Raw genomic sequence first — 21,708 nt, 5'->3', positions numbered from 1 at the left:
TAGTTTTAGAATGGAATATGAGATCTTTTAATATTGAATTTAGAAACATTTTACTCAAATTTAATAATTTATTATTAAATTAAAATATATAATTAAAAGATAAAAATATAGATGGGAATATGAAAATTTCTATTATGTTCTCATTTCATACTTCATATATGAATATTTTAAAAATACATTCTATTATAAACTTCATATTTCAAAATTTCATTTCAAATTGAAATTTGAATCTGAATTGATATATATTTCAAAGTGCAAACTAATTTACACTCCTAATAATCTTTTATCTCTCTGTTATATAAGAAAAGTAGCATCATCTTCCTCCCCCTACTGGTCAAAATTTTTTAAGTTGTGTTATGATTTGCCTGAAATAAGACATTTAAGAGTATGGGTGCTGGCCTCCAATCAAATATTATTGACAACATTAATTTCGACTGAAATTAATTGATTTTTCATGTCCACCGCCTCATTCAACTTTCATCACACGGTTCAAATTCATTCCTGTAAGCCACAACTTTATCAAGTTGGGAAAATGTATCACTTATTATGGTATGATCTGATCAACTTGGTCAAAACAGGACCATGTTTTGCATTCAATGTCGGTCATTTAAAATTCGATCTCAATTGTTTAATCTTACTTCTCCATATGGTATGATATGATGCTGTAAATTAGAATTTAGAAGACAAATTATAAATCGTCCAAAAGCTTTTCATCAACTGCCCCATTCCCTAGCAGTGTTGTGTTCAAACTCATACTTTCCCATCCCAGTGTACCAGCCAATGAGCGTAAGCGATAACTTGTACCTGTCTCTCCTCCAGACGACAAACAGTGTTCTCTTTGAGACCAATACTTCAAGGTGCACTTTCCTGTGTGATCAAGCATTTCTACATCAAATGCATTTGAAAGTGGTCGTCCCACAGCTTGAACGTGGGCGATGCTGCATCATCAAAATAAATTCAAAGCTTTTATCAGCATCATCAAAGTACGCTGTTATCAAAACAACCTATTTGTCAGGTCTTGTTTCTGCATCAGAAAATGACAAGATACGAAAGCACAAGCAATCATGATCTAAACTTGGAATGGTTGAATATGGATTTCAGTTACAAGACATAAATTAGCCTTCAACTTGTACACTAGTACTTCAGGAACTGAAGGTTCACTTTGCTCTATACTTGACCAGTATGAAGCTTGATGTCCAAATTCTATCTTTTGGTTCCAAAGTGTTGACAATGGGTTCTTCCCGGTAATCATCAGTGCTGGATGAACAACACTAGACATTTCAGGTAACAATTTCAAGCACATCTGCTTACCGAGACCGCTAACAATCACTGCAGAACATAACAAATTCTATATCACCAGGATTCAGAAGCAAGCCCGTAAAACAAGAAAAAAAACATTTTAAAGCCGGTCAAGCTTGTGATGAAAAAATATAACTAAAACACCTTACATATAATTGAAGTTTCCATGGGAAAATAACCATATTGGACATCGTCAATTTCCCAACTGAGCTATCGTACCGATAATCAAAAAGCCAAAAAGATTAAATGCAGGCATAACAAAGTGGCGCCAAGAGACGGAAACAGAACAAGCACGGGCAAGATCAGAAGGGTCGTCCAAATGCAAGAAGACCTTGGTGGACGTATCAGTTCCAAGTCATTGTATAAAATCAGCACGACTTTCCATAGAGGACATGTTTGGCAAAGATCAGTTGAGTTGAGTAAATCATACACTTTTATGAAATGAAATTTGACAAAACAAAGCAATCCCAACAAGCAGAAACATAATCTAGTCATATTAAAATTTGATATCTAAAAAAAAAAATAAAAAAAAAAAAAGAAAAAGGCGATATAAACAAAACTGTTTTGTACCTTTACACTACAACCTCTCGAACTTTTTTTAATTTATTTGAATAAATTTGCAAGTTTGTTACTTCTTATTTTAATAATTATCTCATATGTTTATTTTTTGAAAAAAAAAAAAAAAAAAAAAGTGGGTTAGGGTTTGAAAAAGGCCGAAGTTCTTTCACCATCAATCGATAAGCACGCCGACCGGGCCCTGCCATGGCCCATGACATAGATGAGATCAACTACTCAATTAATAGTCCTAACCATTTTCCCCCTTCAATAATAAAAAAATAATTTCACTAATTTGTGTTTCACCTTCAATAAATGGAAAAATAAAAATATCAATTGCAAACCAATTACATGGTTGTGTTGTACAAACTCATTGAGAAAAATCACAATCTTCACTATAGACTTCCAATACAAATTACAATAATTTAAATCTTAATCTCATACTATAGATTCTTATTTCTATTGAGCCTATTTACTTCTGTTTTTTGGCTTCAAGGACAAATATTTTTGTGGACTAAAAAAAAACCCACTTTAATATTTCCTGTTACAGCTATATTTATAAGAGAAGGAACACTATCTAAAAAATATTTAAATTTGGTTTAACTTGTGTTTAAACTCACCGGGGCATATTAACACAGAATCAAGGCATACGCCGCCTTTCGTATGTGTACAATCAATTTGCGTCATGGAGAACTTTAGCTGAATTGGTGTATTGGGATTTTCCACAGTAAATTCACCAACATTGTAATAAACCCAGTTTCCTTGTTCATGTAGATAATATTCTGATGAATCACGCTGACCGTTGGATGTTGACAGCTGAAATTGAACCGGTTTTATATTCCAACCATGAACTTGATCCGTATTACATACTCTTCTTCCAAATCTTTTATTTGAAGTTTTACCTAATTGGAGTCTGAATAATAAATTATATGTATCTGCTGGAAATTCAAACTCTATTTCACCCACAACTTCGAACCACCAGATTTGTTGGAGATATGCAATTGTTTGAAACCTACACGTCGAAACAATTCGATTTGGTCATTCTTTAACCAATTAATTTCCTTTTCTTTCATCTTAATTTGGACAACCCTACTTTTTGTGTGTTTGGTAACAGTCTTTCTGATTCTTGAAATCAATTCCATCAAAATTAATATCCAGTAATGTCAAGTCAAACAAGTGGACAACTGATAATGAGATTATGAACCAAAAATCTCATTGATATAAATTGTTTCTCCAATAAAAAAAATGGAGGTCGCTTTCTTTTGCTATCTACCTACTGGTTGTATCTAAATATCTAACTAGACAAGAAACAGAAACACCACAACCACTACTGCCCCTTTTATTTTTATTTTTATTTTTAATTCTAAAGAAAGCAAAACCCCTTACCTGGATTCTTCAGACGAAATATGATTCCAGTATCTCCGATCATCTATTCCGGTAATTCTCAATGCTTTGTATGAAATCGACAGACAAATCTTGCCGCTATTTTTATCCAGCCAAACTTGCTGTAAAATAATTTCTTTAACTCATTATAATTCTCTCTCTCTATATATATATAAGATTTGAAAAAGAAGAAGAAGAAAAAGAAGTATCATATAGATATATTATACCTTGGTGCCACCATCAAAGCAATTAGGTTGACACAATCTGGCATAAATTTGTTTCTTGGCCAAACTCACAAGACTTTCTTGTAAAACTTGATTAACAAGAAACTTGTAATTTGAAGGCAACTTTGTTTCCCAAACCAAGTCAGCTGAAGAAGCACCATGAAAGGTCCGGTTCAACCCGGCCAGTTTACAAATCTCCGGTGGATCCAAATACATCAGAATTGAAGAGACACAACTTTCCGGCACATCTCCTAAACTAGGTCCATTATTCTCCGAAGCAAGACCAGACAAACCAGAACCCATAAAGCAACTAAAAAGAATAGATGAGAGAGATAGCAACAAATCAATAGTATAGCACAGAGGAAATGAAAGATTGATGAAGAAAGAACTTAAAGATAGAAGAGGAGATGATAAATGAAGCTATGAGAAAGTGGAGGAGAAAATGAGGAAGGTATCAACATTTTCTTCATGAAAGAAAACTAGAGAAAGAATTGAAGAGGCTGTGGAGGGGTTTCAATTAAGAGAGAGGGATAAAGTGCAATTTCTAGAATGTTTGTTTTTCAGAGGAAAATATTGAATAATGGGAGGAGTTGTAAAGGGACGTGTGTGTGTATGTCTATGAGTGGGATTGGAATAATATTTTTTTTTGTGGGAATACACCGCCCAACATATACACTTATATAAGAAACGAATATTATTATTAATATTAGAGAATAATGCTCTCTTTAAAACATTATTTACATATTAATTAATCAACAAATATGAAAAACTACACGTTATTATTTTTGAAATTTTGGTTCTTCAAGTTTAGAGTTTTTCGGATAAACTAATAATTAATATTACGATTAGAAATGGAATCTACTTTTCCTATAGGAAAGGCATTCCCTTTCTCTCTTAAAAAAAGAAAGACATTCCCTTTCAAGAAGTCATAAAGAGCTGCCAACATAAAAAATGAATAAATAAACCCCGTTTTGAATTTTTGATCAAACACCGTAAATTAATTTAGTTTTGATGTGGCTGAACATGGTTTGTCTGTTTTAATGTGGTTTTATTAACTTAGCATTTGCCATTTAGCTTTATTCTCTTTGATTTGAATGTAATTAAAATGTTTTTTTTTTTTTTAAATACACAACAAGTTCCACGTTTCGCAGTTTAATCATTGATTGTCTTTGCTGCCAACGCAAGTCATAAATGCTTTGCATGACTCTGGTCTCTAGAGTCTAGAAAACTACCATTTCACGTGGGATTAGGGATTAATTAAGCTTAACAATTTGACTTATGTATGTGTATTTAATGGTTAATTTCCGAATATCGGATTATAATAAGACTCATATTCTGTTTTATATGTAGATATAATGCAGAATTTTTTGTATTTTCTTTCCCTTCAAAATATATATATTGTTAGAAGTTTAGAGCACGTGTGTCGTTTTGATCCGATGAATAATTGTAATTGTAATATTTTAGTATTTATTTTCCATATATTAGAAGATTTAAAAGGCCGAAAGAATATTACAGATTACATAATACTTACTAAATTAACGAGTGAAAGCTCTTATGATTAAAAAATATTAAATAATTTTTTCTATACAAATAAAAAAAAATCAATCAAACTACACATGATTAACATAATATCTTAACATTTTATTATTTTATACATTACATAATTATGATTAACATATAATGAAATGGGATTGATTTATTTGATACATTTCGATCAAGAATTAACCACTAACTATCACTTGATCAAATTAGAAAAAGACAACAAAAAGTGATGACGACGATGATTAAGCAAGAACGAAAAATAAAAATTAAAACTAATTTAACTATCCAAAAGTGCATAATTAAGAAAAGGAAATAGTTACTGGCTGGCCCCAACCCATATGTTGAGAGGGGCCGTGGCTCTTCCTTTTGATGAGAGCCAACAATAGGTAATAGTCAGTGGATATGAACAAATACACAAAGGACCAAAAGAAATTATTACACTACAAAGATTAAGTATTAATCCATTAATTAACTATCAACAAGGAGTTTAAATTTCCCTTTAACATGTTGAAGCAAATAATTCTGTCCACTAATTCACATGACTTCTGTTTGGCATCACATCCTGGAACTCTGACCTAGACGTGGAGCTGAGTCAGCACAAAGTACTAGCCATACATAGGATTCATTTCATACACATCTACAACACGCGTGGACTTGATAGATGGATCATGGATGCATTACAATGGATCTGGAACACGTGCGAATGACTTATGAATTTGTGGTGCTTGTGCAATTTTCCATTTAGAGGTGAGACAACCTGTAATGGACTTAAGATTAAGAGACTCTATTTGAACTAAAATTGGGAATGATGGCACCATAGGCCATTTATTTTATTAGTCCCGTAGACTTTAGTGTAGGGATTTTAAATCCCAGGAAACTTCCTCCTATTAGTTAGAGAGTAATATGGATGTTTCTAAAAATACGTATAAAATTCGGGAGGAAAAGATAAATTTTGAAAACGTTGGGGCCAAATATGAATATTTTAAATATAAGAAAACTATGTTGGGGGATTGATATTTGCTTCAAGTTGGATTTATTTTGTAACCAAACCATTTTAAGAAACAGAGAGCAAATGGGGAAAGTGATTAAATATAAAAACCCATATTGAAAAAAGGAAATTCCCACAAACAAGCAGAGCATTGATTTTACAGTGTGAAGGCGAAGTTTGTTGGGATTTTGATAATTTGTAATGATTCTTAGGGTAGTTGGTATACTTACATATATCTGATTCCGTTCAAATTCCAAATATCTTTGATGGGTCCTATAAAAAGAACAGCTTTCAAACCGGATGGCCAATTGGTCTGCAAAGTAGCTTTTATTTGTTGATGCATCGTATTCTGTTCGGCTGACCACGAAAAATAATTGATTAAATATGAGGCACATGCTTGTACATTGTATGCTATCATATCTTTGATATCCTAGATTTTTTTCACAAATTTTATTCTCGTAATATTCACGTTTCGAGACATTTTGCTGAGAAGGGGCTTGAATGGGAAACAGTAGAAACCATGGCCCAGCAGGAGCTCTGAACGTTGCTCATCGTGCCCACACAGAAAGCTCTATGTCACTCAGCGTGACTAATTTTCGCTCGTAAATAAAATCTCATCTTCATTAATGATCAACTAATGTTAAGAAATCTTTTAGATTTAATAAAAGATTTGAAATCTAATCCCCAACTCAAAGACATAAATTTAACCTAGGAGAGATGTTCAAACAACAAGATGAGTTCAGAATCGAGCACAATAAAACACAGTAGCCGATCATCTTGTTCCAGGGACACACCAATTGTTGCATAGATTACATATTTGGAAGCATCATCTGGTAATGATTAACTGATAATCCAGTGTTTCAAGGGAGTGACTTAGAGTTAACAGTGACATCATACTGCCGGCAACGATCAAATGCCAGTTGATCAATCACCTCCCACTTGCCTCTTCCATGAGTCTTCCACAATCAGTTCATCCACTCCCCAGTCTTCGTAACTAGATTATTCCAAAGCCCCAGGTGCGTAAAAAATGAGAAGAAACAACAAATAAGAGAAAATTTGAAGGTGGTAAAATCAACATGTACTCACATTCTACCAAGCATAAGTTCAATTTTATAAAAATTAAAAGATGAATAAATTTTAAAAACTAATAGTCTCACCTTTGATCAGGGAGGTAGCGACGGATGGTGAAAGGTATTTTCCGCTCTCTGAGTTCCTTCATAGCAATCTAGACAAAATGAAGAAAAGCCAAATGCATAAGTGTTACGGAAGAAAAAACGTGTAAATTACTATGAGAAGTAGGTTCTGGCAGCTCGCAAACAAGACTCATTTTGTGCAAAATTGAAGATTAATGCATTCTTCAACCAATAACACTGATGCGAGAAAACAACCCAGAAAATTATGGATCACATGTATATGGAATTCTGCTTCTATTTAATAAATTTAACTTCAAAAGTTTAAAAAGAAAAATTGCTAAAACAAGGGGAAAGATCCAAGAATGAGAAAACGACATAACTAGCAGACTCATTTGCAAAAAGTGCTCAATATGCCATTACAATGAAATACTGATATCACAGTTTGTTGCATATACATTTTTCAAATATGACATGACGTAGCATTGACAAATAAAACGGTATAAATTACTCAATCTCATCAGTACAAGAAATCTTCAGGCATTTCATCAAAAAAATAAGTATATACTTCTACCACCCAAGCATATACTATCTAGTTCCCTTCCTGATTATATCTTGCATTGGGTAGCAAATAGTAACAAGTAGTGCAATGTAGAACACAAGTAACAAAGTTAATATAGATGCTTCAATGAAGGCGGGATGAAACATGTAGTGTGAACATTCTAAAAATTGTGAACAAATATAGCAAAAGCAGTTTTTTGTGCAGCAAACTACTGGCTGTCTGCAGCAATTTGGCATCTATAAAAGCAATTGCCCATTAACACAACATAAATCTCAATAATATTACCTCAAGTGGGTCTGTCTCGCCCTCCAACTCAACCATCACAGGAGCATTCATGCTGCAAAGTTAAAGGGTTGGTGCATATGGTTATCAACTGAACTTGATCAACATAATTTTACAATTTTCCAGGGGGGGAAAAGGAAACCTGATCTGCAGAGCACGAGTTCCCAAAATTCTGGCACGCTCGTACTTTGTCATATATTTTGAAGTTTTACGAGGACGCTCCACAGGTTCCTGATCTTCTTTATCCTCAGTTTCAATGGGTTCTCCAGGAGCATCCTCATTGTTATTATTCTCAACATCCTCCTCAATGCCTTCCTGTTCAATCATCCCACAGGTTTAAGATAATATGAAAGCTTCACCTACATTATAGGAATCAACTACACGAAATGCATACTTACCTCTATCTCAGGCTCCGGCTCATCTTCATATCTGCAGTAATAATGTAGGAAATCTTAGAAAGGTTATGAAGCATTATACAAACACAGTATATAATTGGGGCAAAAACATGTCAGTGGTTTGCATGATCTTAGTCCCACAAGAAGACTGATTATAAGTTAACATACCGCACAAACAATAGTATACCTCAAATTGCATTCCTGATATTTGTAGTACTACAAACATATGACATGCAGAGGCAATTGACATGGCTCAAAAATAGTCAAAGCGCAACCATAAAAATAAAAAATAAAAAAATAAAAAGTTTAATTAGGCCAAAACTAGATGAATACTGCACTAAAATGCAAAACTTAAACTGCTTATGGATTAATGCTTACATGTTTAAAAAAAAAAAAACTTCAAAGAAACTAGGAAAAAATCTAGTAAAATTTCGATAAACTTCCAGTTTAATTCATACAAGTAGGGAAAGTTGAACGAAGTTTCAAATTCCCTATGTTTTTATTTTGATTTCGAAACAAACCATAGGGTTAAGTCGAAAATATTTTAGTTATCATTTTCTTGAGAACCAAAAAACTAAATTTTCAATTGCTTTGTTCCATTCCAGCAAATTAATTTTCTCAATAATCAATAAATAGCATATTAGATTACCGAAAACTATAAAACAAAACCCTAACCACGTTTCTGTTATGAAGCGTGTGTGTCTGTGACAGAGAGAGAGAGAGAGAGAGAGAGAGAGAGAACGGACCCCGGCAATTCATCCATGTAGTCGTCGTCCGCCATGGCTGATCGTTGAAGACGAAGAGCCCCTTTTTCTTTACTAGCTCGGTGCCAAAGCCCTAACTAGGACACTAAAGCAGTTCAAAATACCCCTTGACCTCCTATAAAGTTCTCTGCCCAATACCACCGACCTCGCGCTATTTCTTGTATTTTTCGGATGGAAATTAAAAATTAAACCAAAAAAAAAAAAAAAAAACCCTTTAAGGAAAGAAGTCTAAGACCTTTCTGTCGTTCTAACATGTTCTGTCGTTTACCAAACTAGAATCAACGGCTTTATATAAACCATAATACCTCCTAAGAAAAAAAAAACAGGTTCAAAAAAGCATCTACATCAATAACAATTTGAAGGTTTAAAATTAGGCCCATTTATGCCTTATTTGCAAGCCTTTGTCCCCTTACCCCAACCAGACCCATTAAGGTTATTAAATACCAATTTTGTAGGAATTTATAATTTATAATTCAAATTTCTTTAGTATATAAAATCCTTATTTTCTCGTACTAATGTTTTTTTTTGGAAAATACGTATCAAATTGAGGTTTATAATATATTAGTTTTATTGATTTTTCTTTTGAACAATCAATATTAAAATTTTATTACTCAAGTATCAATTAATACAAATAGCTAATGGAAAATAGGATCTCTCCTTAAAAAATATATTATAACTAAGAAAGTACAATAAAATCCGTTGATCTTAAATAAACTAGGTTACACGTAAAATATGAGATTTATGTAAAAGTAAAATGATGTATAGATATTCCTAAAAAAAATTATGTATAGATGTATTTTCCAAATAAATCAAGATGAAAATGCCTATGTATAATGTTATAGCATGAAAATTTAATATTATTGCATATCACTATTTCCTTGGATTAGTGTAAAAATGAGACATAATCTATTTAAGATTTTGTCAATTGAAATTGTTGTAACCATGTGGTTAATTTATTTTTAAACATAGCAATTAGCATAGATTTTGGGCCCAAAAGCACAACAATTGCAATACTGGCAATTGGAATTTATTTAATATTTATTATACAAGTGATATTTAAATAAATAAAAATTAAACAGAACAATTCTTTCTTCATAATTGATTATCTTTCCAATTTTGTTTTTTCAAAAAAAAAAAAAAGAAAAAAAGAAAAAAACAACGCAGATCTCTTCATCTCGATGCCCTTCACCACTAATGCTTTAATTAATAGGAATACATGCACGCGTAATCGTTGCCGTAACGACATTGGGTTACTCGCTCCTGGTCAATAACAATGTCTAGATAGTAGATACGGTGAGCATTCAGTTAACCGAACCAGATCCAATTGTTTTTGCTCAATTTGAGTGAATAGATTTTATGATGGTTCGGATTAGATTATTTGTATAAATTAAGTTTTTTTAATATATTTTATTATAATAAAATAAATTAATTTCTTTGATTGAAAAAAAAATTATGATGAACGAACTCGGACCAAAATGTGTGACAATTAATTCAGTACCAAATCGAATCAGATCTATTTGGATTTAGCTTGATTATTTAAAATTGAATAATTTATTAATTCAGTTAGCTATGCAAGTGACTCACTCGAAAATAAAAAATTATTTGGTTATCGCCATTCAAATCAGATTTTTAGAAAACTGATTGAATCAAATCAGAATGAATCGATTCGATTATTTAACCGGATCAAATGCCGTTCAACCTAATAAATACTAATTACCCTGTTACTAGCTTCATAAGATGTATAAATTTGTAAATCTATTACTGTCAATATTTGACAAAAATACTTGGACTTGTAGGCAAGACTCCACTTTCTAGTGGAACAGTAGTGCTTCCTTTGATTTTGCATATCTTTTCTTTTTTATTATAGCACCGTGTTCAAGAGAATTTGCATTGCAAAGAATCAAATACGTTACTTAAGTTATAATAATCGATTTACAAGTATTTTTTGACACTGAATTATTCCATTTGAATTATTATGAACAGTAAATTTAATAAAAATATATTAGGAAAAAATAATTTAATGTTGTGCGGAATGATAAAATGACAGATGTTTTAGGTTAAAAAGGACAGATATTAAAGAATTAAGGGAATATTTGGTTTTACAGCTAATTAATTAAAATTTTTCTGACAAAGGAACTAACTACCCAGAAATTAACCAGAAAAGGAGAATGAATTCAAATTTCAAATCCTAACGTTTTCACTTCCCAAGAAACGAAATCTGTGGTCAACTCATCTGTACCGACTTCTGGATGGTAGCTAGCCAAGTCGGCGCACCCAAAAAAATTAGTACTGGTGTGGTGTTATTTTAATTTAAGTAAACTACTCAACTGGAGCACCACTATTTGATACTTCAAATCTTCCCGTCCCGTCCTGGCCTGGCCTTTCTTATTCTTGTTTCTCTCAGGCAGCAGGTCAAATATGTATTTATAAAATCTCTTTCCATTTTTAAATAAAACCTCTGTGTATTTAAAATTATAGTAACTATTCTAACAAAAATTAAAAATATAAAATGCAACTTCCTTGGGCTCCTACTTCACATGATCAACTTGATACATAACCTATTTCCCTTCAACTCTCTCTCCGTCTCTTCCAAATCCCAAACCACAATTAATACAAACACTTATATATATACAAAGGATATGGTGTATATATATAGCAGATACCCAAAAAAAGAAAACAACAAGTAGGTATAGGCAATCTCTAACTATGGCTGGTCCTAAACCAGAAGAATACCATCCCACCTCTAAGCCCTCCAAAGGCCTCACCACCATCTACACCTTCAAAAAGAAAGACCTTTTTCCATTAACTCTTATTCTCTTTCTCTGCCTCTTCTCTTATCTCTTTGGTCTCTGGCAACAAACTGGAAGTTTTACCCTCAAAACCACAACAGCCACTGCCACCACCAATTCGATCGTTCAAATCCCATGTAACCCTACCAAAACCAACCCCACCGCCGATGCACAACATGACGAATCACTTGATTTTGGGGCCCATCACATGGCAGATGATGACGGAGCGGCAACATCACCAGTCAAAGTCTACCCTCCATGCAACGTCAATTTCAGTGAATACACTCCGTGTGAGGACGCGCGTCGATCGCTCAGATTCAGTAGGCGACAACTGATATACAGAGAAAGGCATTGTCCAGAGAAAGATGAGAGGATAAAATGTCGGGTTCCGGCTCCCTATGGGTACAAAAATCCGTTTGCATGGCCAAAGAGCAGGGACTTGGCCTGGTATGCGAATGTGCCTCACAAACACCTTACGGTAGAGAAGGCAGTACAGAATTGGATCAGATATGAAGGTGATCGCTTCAGGTTTCCCGGAGGAGGGACTATGTTTCCGAATGGTGCAGACGCGTATATAGATGATATTGGGAAATTAATCAATCTCAATGATGGTTCCATCAGGACTGCCATTGATACTGGTTGTGGGGTAAGCTTCGTGGATCATTTCTCTTCTTAATTAGGAATTAATCCCCCTTTTTTTTTTTTTTTTGTCTTGACTAAAAATATTCTGGTTGTCTTGACAGAAATGAGTTGTTTTTTTTTTTTTTTTTTGAGAATATACAAAAAATAAGTGTTAATAATATTTAACATTAGATTTTTTTGCCAGGCATTCATTGAGGGAAATTATGGAAAATCTTTATTCAAGGCAAAGAGTTAATTAACGATTTTTTTATTTGGTAGGTATAGATTTTGTTAACAATATTTTTGCTAAATTTGATTCTTAGAGGTCCATTTCAATTATTTATTTTATAATATTCATAAAAAAATCACTTCCACAAAAATAAAAATTTTTATTAACATTTGTGACTAATGATATTCGATTTTTTTGAAACAAATAACATGCATGTATATATATATTGCTTAATTTGTTATTATCTCAACTAAACCAAAGCAACTAAAGAAACATCCTATTTACAATGTATGTAGTCTTTTCTTTTTAAATATGCAAATTACATGGGTAAAACTTTTTTCTTCTTAAATTTACTGATTAAATTATTAAAATGACTTTTTACCTTCTAATTATTTTTTATCTTCTTGACTTGCGGGTTTTGTTGTGATAACCCCTCTCTATATTTTAATGGTAGTAAGACTTTGAGCGCCAGCTACTATTAGTATTCCCAGAAAGTCTTGGCATTAGTAGAAGTTATATGATAATAGTAATTTATCGAAAGTCGAAATCTATGCAGGTTGCAAGTTGGGGGGCGTATCTTCTGTCGCGTAACATACTAACCATGTCGTTTGCACCACGAGACACTCATGAAGCCCAAGTTCAATTTGCATTAGAAAGAGGTGTTCCTGCTTTAATTGGAGTTCTAGCCTCAAAAAGGCTTCCATACCCCTCCAGAGCTTTCGACATGGCTCATTGCTCTCGCTGCCTTATTCCATGGGCTGAGCTTGGTATGTATTAGATAATTACATATATATCCCTTGCCCTTGACAAAATTAATTAATTATTATTTTTTTAATGGAACAGGAGGAATTTATCTGATGGAAGTTGATCGAGTTCTGAGACCTGGTGGGTATTGGATTCTTTCTGGCCCTCCTATTCACTGGAAGAAATACTGGAAAGGATGGGACAGAACGAAAGAGGACTTGAATGCTGAACAGACTAAAATTGAAAATGTAGCTAAGAGCTTATGCTGGAAAAAATTTATAGAGAAAGATGACATTGCTATTTGGCAAAAACCATTTAATCACTTGAATTGTAAAGCTAACAGGAAAATTACACCAAATACTCCAACTTTCTGCCCAGTCGATCAGGATCCTGATAAAGCCTGGTACGACTTAATTTCTATCTGTTTTCCACTTGCATTAATAATATTTTTGGCCTAATTAGTTTCTTTCAGGTACACAAAAATGGAGGCTTGTTTGACTAATTTGCCAGAGGTATCAAATAGTCAAGAAGTTGCAGGTGGAAAATTGAGAAAGTGGCCTGAGAGATTAAATGCTATTCCACCAAGAATTAGTACAGGAAATGTTGAAGGAGTGACACCAGAAATTTTTGAGAATGAGATACAGCTATGGAATAAAAGGATGGAATACTATAAAGCTGTAAATAACCAATTAGCGCAAGCTGGAAGGTACCGTAACCTTTTGGACATGAATGCTTATTTAGGTGGATTTGCTGCTGCTCTAATCGATGACCCTGTTTGGGTAATGAATGTGGTTCCTGTGCAAGCTAAAGTTAATACTCTTGGAATAATTTACGATCGAGGATTGATCGGAACATATCAAGATTGGTAAATAATATCACACTAATGTTCTTTATCTTATCTGATTTGACTTAAAGATTTAAAGAAGCTACTCGAGGTGAGTGCCTATTTTTCATTTTTTTTTTTTTTTTTTTTTTGATTTGCAGGTGTGAAGCTATGTCTACTTATCCTAGAACTTATGATCTGATTCATGCTAATTCTGTTTTTAGCCTGTATCAGGGAAGGTAACTAAGCATTCATATTTTGATTTATAATTTCTTAATTGGTGGAAAATCAGCTTCTTTCTACAGAAATTTAATATCTTAATTGAATTGGTGTAATTAGCAGATGTGAAATGGAAGATATTTTGTTAGAGATGGACAGAATATTGAGGCCTGAAGGAAGTGTGATACTTAGGGATGATGTTGATGTATTGGTTAATATCAAGAAAATAACTGATGGATTAAACTGGGAAAGTCAAATTGTTGACCATGAAGATGGACCTCTTCAAAGAGAGAAGCTTTTTTTTGCAGTGAAGTCTTATTGGACGGCGCCTGCTGAGCATGATCAAATTGGATCTATATCTTCTTAGTTAAAGAGCTTTTTTTTAATGAATCGAAATCGAAAAAAAAAAAAAGATTCCTTCTATCTGTTTCAATTTACATTATTTTTATATTTTATCTTTTTTGTGGCTTTTATAAGTTTTAGAGTTACCAATTTAATTAAATGGCATAACCATGATTCATCGTTTGGTTGGTTTTTAGTTTTGAACCTAAAAACTGCAGAGAAATTGTAGTTGGAAGGTTGATAACAAAAAGCAAGTAAATTTTGGTGAAAGCCTCTTTAACATTGGCATGCAATTGTAGGTTTTGAACTTTGTAAATAAATTAATCTACAATGCATTCAAAATTTATGCCTTCAACTAATTTAAGAGGCCAACACAATATTGATGATCTCATTATGGGTTAGGTAACTCACGTAAATATTCAACTTCATAGAAATCTAAGGCTATAAATTGAAGCAAAAGGCATAAAACTTACATAAAAACAAAAGCCGAGTCAGGAGTTATGGCAGCTCTAAACAAGTTTCTGGTTTCTCTCCTTATTCTGGTGATTGCAGTTGCAATGCAGAGCCAGCAGGCTCATTCGCAAAGCTGCCCAGCTCAATTGAACAATCTAAATGTGTGCGCGCAGTATGTGGTGCCTGGTTCTACTAACACCAACCCAAGTGCTGAGTGTTGTAATGCACTGCAATCGGTGCAGCATGACTGCCTCTGCAACACTCTCCGTGTCACCGCCCGCCTTCCATCCCAATGCAATCTCCCACCTCTCAGTTGTGCTGCCAACTGGTAGTTCATTATTTACTGCTGCATTTTTAAATTATCATATTGTTTTATTTTCTTGAATTGCATGTTGATTTCCATTTTTTTTGTTTTTCTAATTGCAGATGCAGAAGTTATCATCCAGAGAATAATGTCATTTCCATTATCGTCAACTTTTTTTTTTTTCTCTTTTTAGTTTTAATGTATTCCGAGAGTTCAAGCAGAAACTTCCATATCAAGAAATAAATATATTGTAGTTCCTCTTTTAAGGGACATGCATGGAACTTAATTAATTAAATAGCTAAATGTACTTAGCAAGCAAATACTATATTTTATAATAGAAGTTATTAATTAATATTAGTTCACAATCAATGGATCGTATTATGAATCTAACTCTAAAAAAATAATAAACAATCAGTAACGAAAATAAATAATTAGAATTATTGACTTCAAATATACAAGTCCATTCACTAATTACTTTGCACATACCATATTGAAAAATAAGTAAATAAATAAAATAATAGTTATACACTTATATATAAAAAGGCATCATGTTAATGTGAGAATGTATTTAAATTAAAGAGTGAATTTTAATTTTAATATACCAAAGTTTGATCCGAAAATACTCATATTTATTCATAGAAATAATAATAATAATAATAATAATAAGAAAGGCTAGCATAATCACATGAGATACATCTAATTTCACAAAAAATAGAAGGTAAACGTAGAATTGAAATAAATAAATAATGAATAAATAATCTTTAATCTTATTACTCATTTCTCGAAGCCTAGTTTTTTTATGATTGAACATCTTCAGTATTGAATTTCTTCCTTCATAAATTTCGAGTCCTTTTTACTTTTATTTACCGGTCCAAAGTCCAACGATTTGACTCTAATTAAAAAATGAAACATGGACTTACATTTGAACTCGTTCGAAGCTCATACTGTCCCAACCCGTTTCAAGTTCCCTCCTCCAACATGGGCTACTACCTCTGGGCTTATAATATGGCTAGAAATTTTTTTATTTCATTTTTGGTAATTAGGGCTCCATTTGAAAAAATAATTTATCTTTAAAAATATTTTATAAACAACTTTTTTTTTGTTTGACTTCAATATTAAAAATTTTTAAAAAAATTCAAATTATTAGATTATAGAAATTTCATGTTAAAGATATTAATATTAAATATGAAAAAAAATTATTAAAAAAATAATACCAATGATTAAATGTGGCATTCGATGATGGCCAGTGAACATTATTTATCTGTGATGGTGACTATCAATAATCCATTAATTAATAAATATGTGTTTTTTTCTTTTTAGAGGAATAAATGTGTGGTTATGAAATTATAATGAATTTGTCCAAATTTAGTTTCCTCGAAGAAAAAATTTATCAATATCTAAAAATTATTTTTTTACCGTTTAGATATGGAAATTTTTCTTTTAAATTACTTAATTTTTCCTTTATAAATTTTTTTTTATTGATTGATTTTCCTTAACATCTTAAATATGGGAAAATTCAGAAAATATTTTGAGACAAGTAATATTTATCAAAAACAAACCAAGCCTCAGAGAGGACTCTTTTGTTGACGAAATTATAATCGTATTTTATTTCACATAAAATAAATATGAAAACATTTAATGAAAGGGGCATCCAGAAAAAACCAAAGAAAGAAGTGTATTTTGCTGTTAATTGCGATGATGTCACATACTTTGCTATAACTGGAGAAACCTCCACCACATTTCTAAGAATTATACTCTTATCCCCATTTTAGATTTTCGGTTTCGGAGAGACTTTGCGTTGCAGTTGGACTTGGAACTGGATTACTCGTTCTCAATAAAATCCGGTCACTGGAACACCTGAATTCGAATTCCCAATCCGCCACTAGCGAAACGAACCTAATCCATAAGCTTTGGTTCCCTTTACTTTTCTGTGTCTCTGTTACGAACAAACTCTCTGTCATTGATTTGAAGCTCTCATCTGCAGCCCTAACATCAAGGTACTCACAGCTACTCTCACTGTTTCCCTATTCACTGGTTATTTGTTTCCAACCTATAGAAATGCAGCTTATAGTTGTCTGATTCTGTGAATTTTGATTTCTCCAATAACTTGGGAACTTTATCTAATGAACGTCGTATTGTGATAAGTTAAATTTTGATTTTGGTGTATGTAAATGATGGTTCGAGGTAAAGCAATCACTGCTTATACTTTCAAAAGAAAGATGGATAGTGTGTAGTTTAGGCCGTTACTACGTTACCTTAGCTCTGAATTAGGAAAGAAAACATAAGAGCAGAATAACCTTCACTTTCTGTACATGACATTTCTTGATTTTCTGAGTTCAAATCACCATTTCTTATTTATTATATCCTTATTGCATTTTTATGACGATTTCATCTCATGAGGTTCGACATGGCTTTTTTTTTTTTAGGTACTGTTTTAGTGATGTCAACGAAGATAAATGAGTAGAGATGAAGGTGACCTGGGTAGCCCTCGTGATGAGGATATGGATATCGGAATCCAAACATCAGATAAGTTAGACTTAAACCTGGATCAGGACTGTCAAAGTCCAAATGTAGCCCAGGTAAGTGGAAATCAATACAGTCTTTGCTCCAAGGATGATTCTGTTACAGGTGGAATACTAAAAATTGGTACGGAGTTTGAATCAGATGAACATGCTTATACTTTTTACAACAAGTATGCCAGATTGGTCGGTTTCAGTGTTCGGAAGGATTGGGTAAATAGGAGTAAGGTGCATGGTCTAGTAGTCTCTAGAAAATTTACTTGCTCTAAGGAAGGTTATCGGCGGAAAGACAAAAGAGATGCTAATGTGAAGAAGCACAGAAAGGAAACGAGAACTGGTTGCTTGGCACACATGATCATCACTCGTCAACCTGATGGTAAATACCAGGTTACGCATTTTGAAGCAAAACACAATCATGATGTAAAGCCAAATAATGCTCAAACATTTCAGTTACAGGAGGAATTATGTGTTAGTCAAGCTTCCAAAGATGACTTCTCAAGTAATTTGGGGATGGGGTCAAATTCTACCTTGGAATTAATGAACAAAAGAATTGAAGTAGGTGAATCTCTTGATTATTTAGCCATGAATTTCAAGAATTACCTACAATCTGAAAGGACAAGAGATATGAAAAAGGGAGATGCAGGACGTTTGCTGCACTATTTTCAGAGGCAGCACTTTGAAAATCCAGCATTCTTTCATGCGATACAGGTTGATATAGATGACAAAATAAGCAACATTTTTTGGGCTGATGATAAAATGGTAGCTGACTACGAGCACTTTGGGGATGTAGTTTGTCTGGACACAACTTACCGAATAAGTAAAGATATTCAGCCCTTTGTACAATTTGTAGGACTGAACCACCACAATCTTGCTATCACTTTTGCTGCTGCACTTTTATTTGATGACACTGTTGAATCGCTCAAATGGCTATTTACTACCTTCATAGAGGCAATGTCTGGAAAGAAGCCAAAAGTCATCCTCATAGATCAAGATGCAGGAATTGTTGAAGCAATTAATTCTGTCTTGCCAGAAACAAGCCATCACATCTGTGTTTGGCAGATGTACCAAAATGCTCTCAAGCACCTTAACCATGCACTGAAGGATATTGAATCTTTCTCCAGTGATTTTAGAAGTTGTATCTATGATCACAATGATGAGGAAGACTTCATTCATGCCTGGGAGGCTTTGCTGGAAAAATATGATCTCCAGCAAAATGAGTGGCTAAGATGGATGTTTAGAGAAAAAGAGAAATGGGCCGTTGTGTATGGCAGGAACACATTTTTTGTTGATGCCAAAGGATCTCATGTTGTTGAAGATTTATACAATAACTTCAGAGGTCACTTAAACTCTGACCAAGATGCACTTCAGTTTTTTAAGGTTTTTGAGAGGATGGTAGATGAGCAACGCTTTAAAGAAATACAAGCTAATGATGAGATGATTAGATGCATGCCAAGGTTAATTGGGAATGTAGTCTTGTTAAAGCATGCTAGTGATATTTACACACCAAAGGCATTTGAAATATTTCAGAGGGAATATGAGAAGTCTTTAAATTTTGTTGTCAGCCAGTACAGTGAGAGCGAAATTTTCCTCGAGTATAAAGTGAATACATTTGGGCGAAGTCGAGAATACACTGTCACATTCAATCCTTCAGATGACACTGTCATTTGCAGTTGTATGAAATTTGAGAATGTTGGGATTCTGTGTGGCCATGCTCTGAAAGTGCTTGATAATAGGAATATAAAGGTGGTTCCATCCCAATATATCCTGAAGAGGTGGACAAAAGATGCAAGGACTGGAAGGGTGGGAGAGACTAAAGAGTTTATTGCACAAGAAAACTCAAAGTTGGTTGCAGCTAGCCGTTACAAAGAGTTGTGCCACAGAATACTTGCAATATCAGCCAGAGCCATTGAATCAGAGGACGCGTTTCAGTTTGCTTCAAGACAACTTGATGACGTAATTGAAGGGGTGGAGAAGATATTGGCTTTTAAAACTGAGGGGGTTCAGGGTATGAGCTCGAGTAGCACTGCAGCAAATGTTTCTGAAAGTGAAAACCCAGAGATTTTCTTGGATGAGAGAACAATGGAGGATCAGGATAAGGACAACAGAGTAGCGAGAATATCAGAAAAGGAGAATGCTGCCCCTGATAGGCAACAACAGAAAAATATCATAGAAAAATGCTCTAGGAAAAAAGGATTGACGAGTGCACCACCTCCACCATATACAATTAACTTTGTTTCCAGTCCCCCGCAACCATGTGTTTCAACAGAAGCCCAAACACATAATTCTGTCCTGCAGGTGATTCTTCCCAACCCTTGTAATGCATACTATTGTTTTATCTCGTTTATTTCTTAGGTTTGTTACTTAAGATTGTGTGATCCTTCCATGTGAATTGTCCAGGGTCTGTATCAGGAGGTCCAGAGCATGTACCAACAGCAGAATTCAGTCATGAACCATCAAGATAATCCCAATCCATACCAACAATCGAATTTTTACTCTGACCAGCATGATTCGCCTCGCCAAACTCCATTGCTGCAGGTACATTTGAGTTATACATTCATTGCCATGGAGGAACATTTACTTCATAGCACCACCACAAGTCCTATACGAACAACGAATAGTTGAGATGTGCGAAATCAAGCATTATAAAATAGGATAGTTTTGAGCACTAGCATTTTGTTTTTGGTGCCAGATTGAAGCTACTTCTTTGTGCTGAATAAAATACAATTCTTTGATTTTCACGGCAGGCTATGGATCTTGATCTCCAACATCCACAACCATCTTCATTCCTTTGATTTGATCACAGATTGAGAGGTTCAGACGCATCTTTTCTGGGATCCAAGTAGAGATAACGTATGTGGCATGCCATTCTTTTCTGTTATCTATATATTTTGCCGCTGTACAGCCTCAAATGCTTCAATTTTTAAGTTCTGATAAATGAGTATGTTCTAATATCTCCTTCTCTCGGCTTCCATTAGGTCCTGCCCTCCTACGTTTTATTCAATCGAAAATCATCTTTTCCCTGTTGTTTACATAATTAGCTTTTGCTAAATTCTGAATGTTTTGATTTCAAATAAGCTCTGCTGACTACTACAGAATAAAAGGATGCTTCTGAAGTCACGTCCTGTATAAAATGGTGGCATAATCACCAACTAACATTTTAGGCCTCGAACTTCAAAATTGAACGGCGGCCTTTGAGCAAAAATGTAATATAAGAAGGACCATATCAAATTAGAAGGCTTGAAATGCGACTAATGGTGGGGATTGGGCAAATGATCACTGAGTATGAATATTGGGCAAGTTGTCATTTGATTTAAATTTGAAATAACACTAGTAAGAAATAAAAATGCAAATTAGGTCATCTAATAGTCTCATCACTAGTCAAAAGTAAATTATTTTCTACTGATCCTTTCCTTGGCCTACCCTACTTTGTAACATAAAATCCCGTGACAGGCCACCACATTTGTCATTAACAGTTAACAAAGGACCCTACTGGTTAAAAGTGCATCAAACAAACGAGTAATCATAAGCAGTTTGAAACAAG

At 33.6% G+C, this 21,708-nt stretch overlaps 5 protein-coding genes across 10 annotated transcripts; 3 read left to right on the top strand and 2 right to left on the bottom strand.

The window, feature by feature from the left end:
• Positions 1–557: 557 nt before the first annotated feature.
• PP2-A14 (phloem protein 2-A14) lies at positions 558–4,118 on the bottom strand. 5 transcript variants are annotated; one of them, XR_002286051.3, is made up of 5 exons: positions 3,465–4,117; positions 3,241–3,359; positions 2,475–2,866; positions 1,449–1,676; positions 1,190–1,329 (listed from the first exon to the last, which is right to left on the bottom strand). XR_002286051.3 is itself a non-coding variant. In XM_012234915.4 (4 exons), the coding sequence occupies exons 1-4, from the start codon at positions 3,762–3,764 to the stop codon at positions 886–888; spliced, it is 864 nt and encodes a 287-aa protein (XP_012090305.1). In that variant the 5' UTR covers positions 3,765–4,116; the 3' UTR covers positions 646–885. The 5 variants fall into 5 exon arrangements, 4 of the variants coding, with proteins under 4 accessions (XP_089582724.1, XP_012090305.1, XP_012090304.1 ...); XM_012234915.4 differs by lacking the exons at positions 1,190–1,329; positions 1,449–1,676 and adding an exon at positions 646–938 and having other exon boundaries at positions 3,465–4,116; XM_012234914.4 differs by lacking the exon at positions 1,449–1,676 and having other exon boundaries at positions 992–1,329.
• A 2,659-nt stretch (positions 4,119–6,777) lies between these two features.
• NRPB6A (RNA polymerase Rpb6) lies at positions 6,778–9,263 on the bottom strand. Its single transcript, XM_012234913.4, has 6 exons — positions 9,107–9,263; positions 8,364–8,394; positions 8,108–8,280; positions 7,969–8,020; positions 7,149–7,216; positions 6,778–6,985 (listed from the first exon to the last, which is right to left on the bottom strand). The coding sequence occupies exons 1-6, from the start codon at positions 9,139–9,141 to the stop codon at positions 6,916–6,918; spliced, it is 429 nt and encodes a 142-aa protein (XP_012090303.1). The 5' UTR covers positions 9,142–9,263; the 3' UTR covers positions 6,778–6,915.
• Positions 9,264–11,523: 2,260 nt separating this feature from the next.
• Positions 11,524–15,074, top strand: LOC105648504 (putative methyltransferase PMT16). The gene is made up of 6 exons (XM_012234911.4): positions 11,524–12,559; positions 13,320–13,530; positions 13,607–13,910; positions 13,980–14,372; positions 14,492–14,569; positions 14,673–15,074. Exons 1-6 carry the CDS (start codon positions 11,831–11,833, stop codon positions 14,914–14,916), a joined length of 1,959 nt encoding a protein of 652 aa, XP_012090301.1. The 5' UTR covers positions 11,524–11,830; the 3' UTR covers positions 14,917–15,074.
• Positions 15,075–15,370: 296 nt separating this feature from the next.
• On the top strand, positions 15,371–15,968 carry LOC105648854 (Bifunctional inhibitor/lipid-transfer protein/seed storage 2S albumin superfamily protein). The gene is made up of 2 exons (XM_012235356.4): positions 15,371–15,672; positions 15,771–15,968. Coding segments are annotated over exons 1-2 (282 nt in total). The 5' UTR covers positions 15,371–15,391; the 3' UTR covers positions 15,772–15,968.
• Positions 15,969–17,376: 1,408 nt separating this feature from the next.
• On the top strand, positions 17,377–21,118 carry LOC105648503 (protein FAR1-RELATED SEQUENCE 5). 2 transcript variants are annotated; one of them, XM_012234910.4, is made up of 4 exons: positions 17,379–17,645; positions 18,075–20,462; positions 20,565–20,702; positions 20,912–21,118. In XM_012234910.4, the coding sequence occupies exons 2-4, from the start codon at positions 18,105–18,107 to the stop codon at positions 20,957–20,959; spliced, it is 2,544 nt and encodes an 847-aa protein (XP_012090300.1). In that variant the 5' UTR covers positions 17,379–17,645; positions 18,075–18,104; the 3' UTR covers positions 20,960–21,118. The 2 variants fall into 2 exon arrangements, with proteins under 2 accessions (XP_037492658.1, XP_012090300.1); XM_037636730.2 differs by having other exon boundaries at positions 17,377–17,645; positions 20,565–21,118.
• Positions 21,119–21,708: the final 590 nt, after the last annotated feature.

This window comes from Jatropha curcas, chromosome 10 (assembly GCF_041381405.1).
Source record: "Jatropha curcas cultivar XTBG-Jc1 chromosome 10, XTBG_Jcur_1.0, whole genome shotgun sequence".
In the NCBI taxonomy this organism is placed as follows: Eukaryota; Viridiplantae; Streptophyta; class Magnoliopsida; order Malpighiales; family Euphorbiaceae; genus Jatropha; species Jatropha curcas.
Note: the sequence above shows the minus strand (reverse complement) of the source record. Positions and strands in the feature narration are given on the sequence as shown.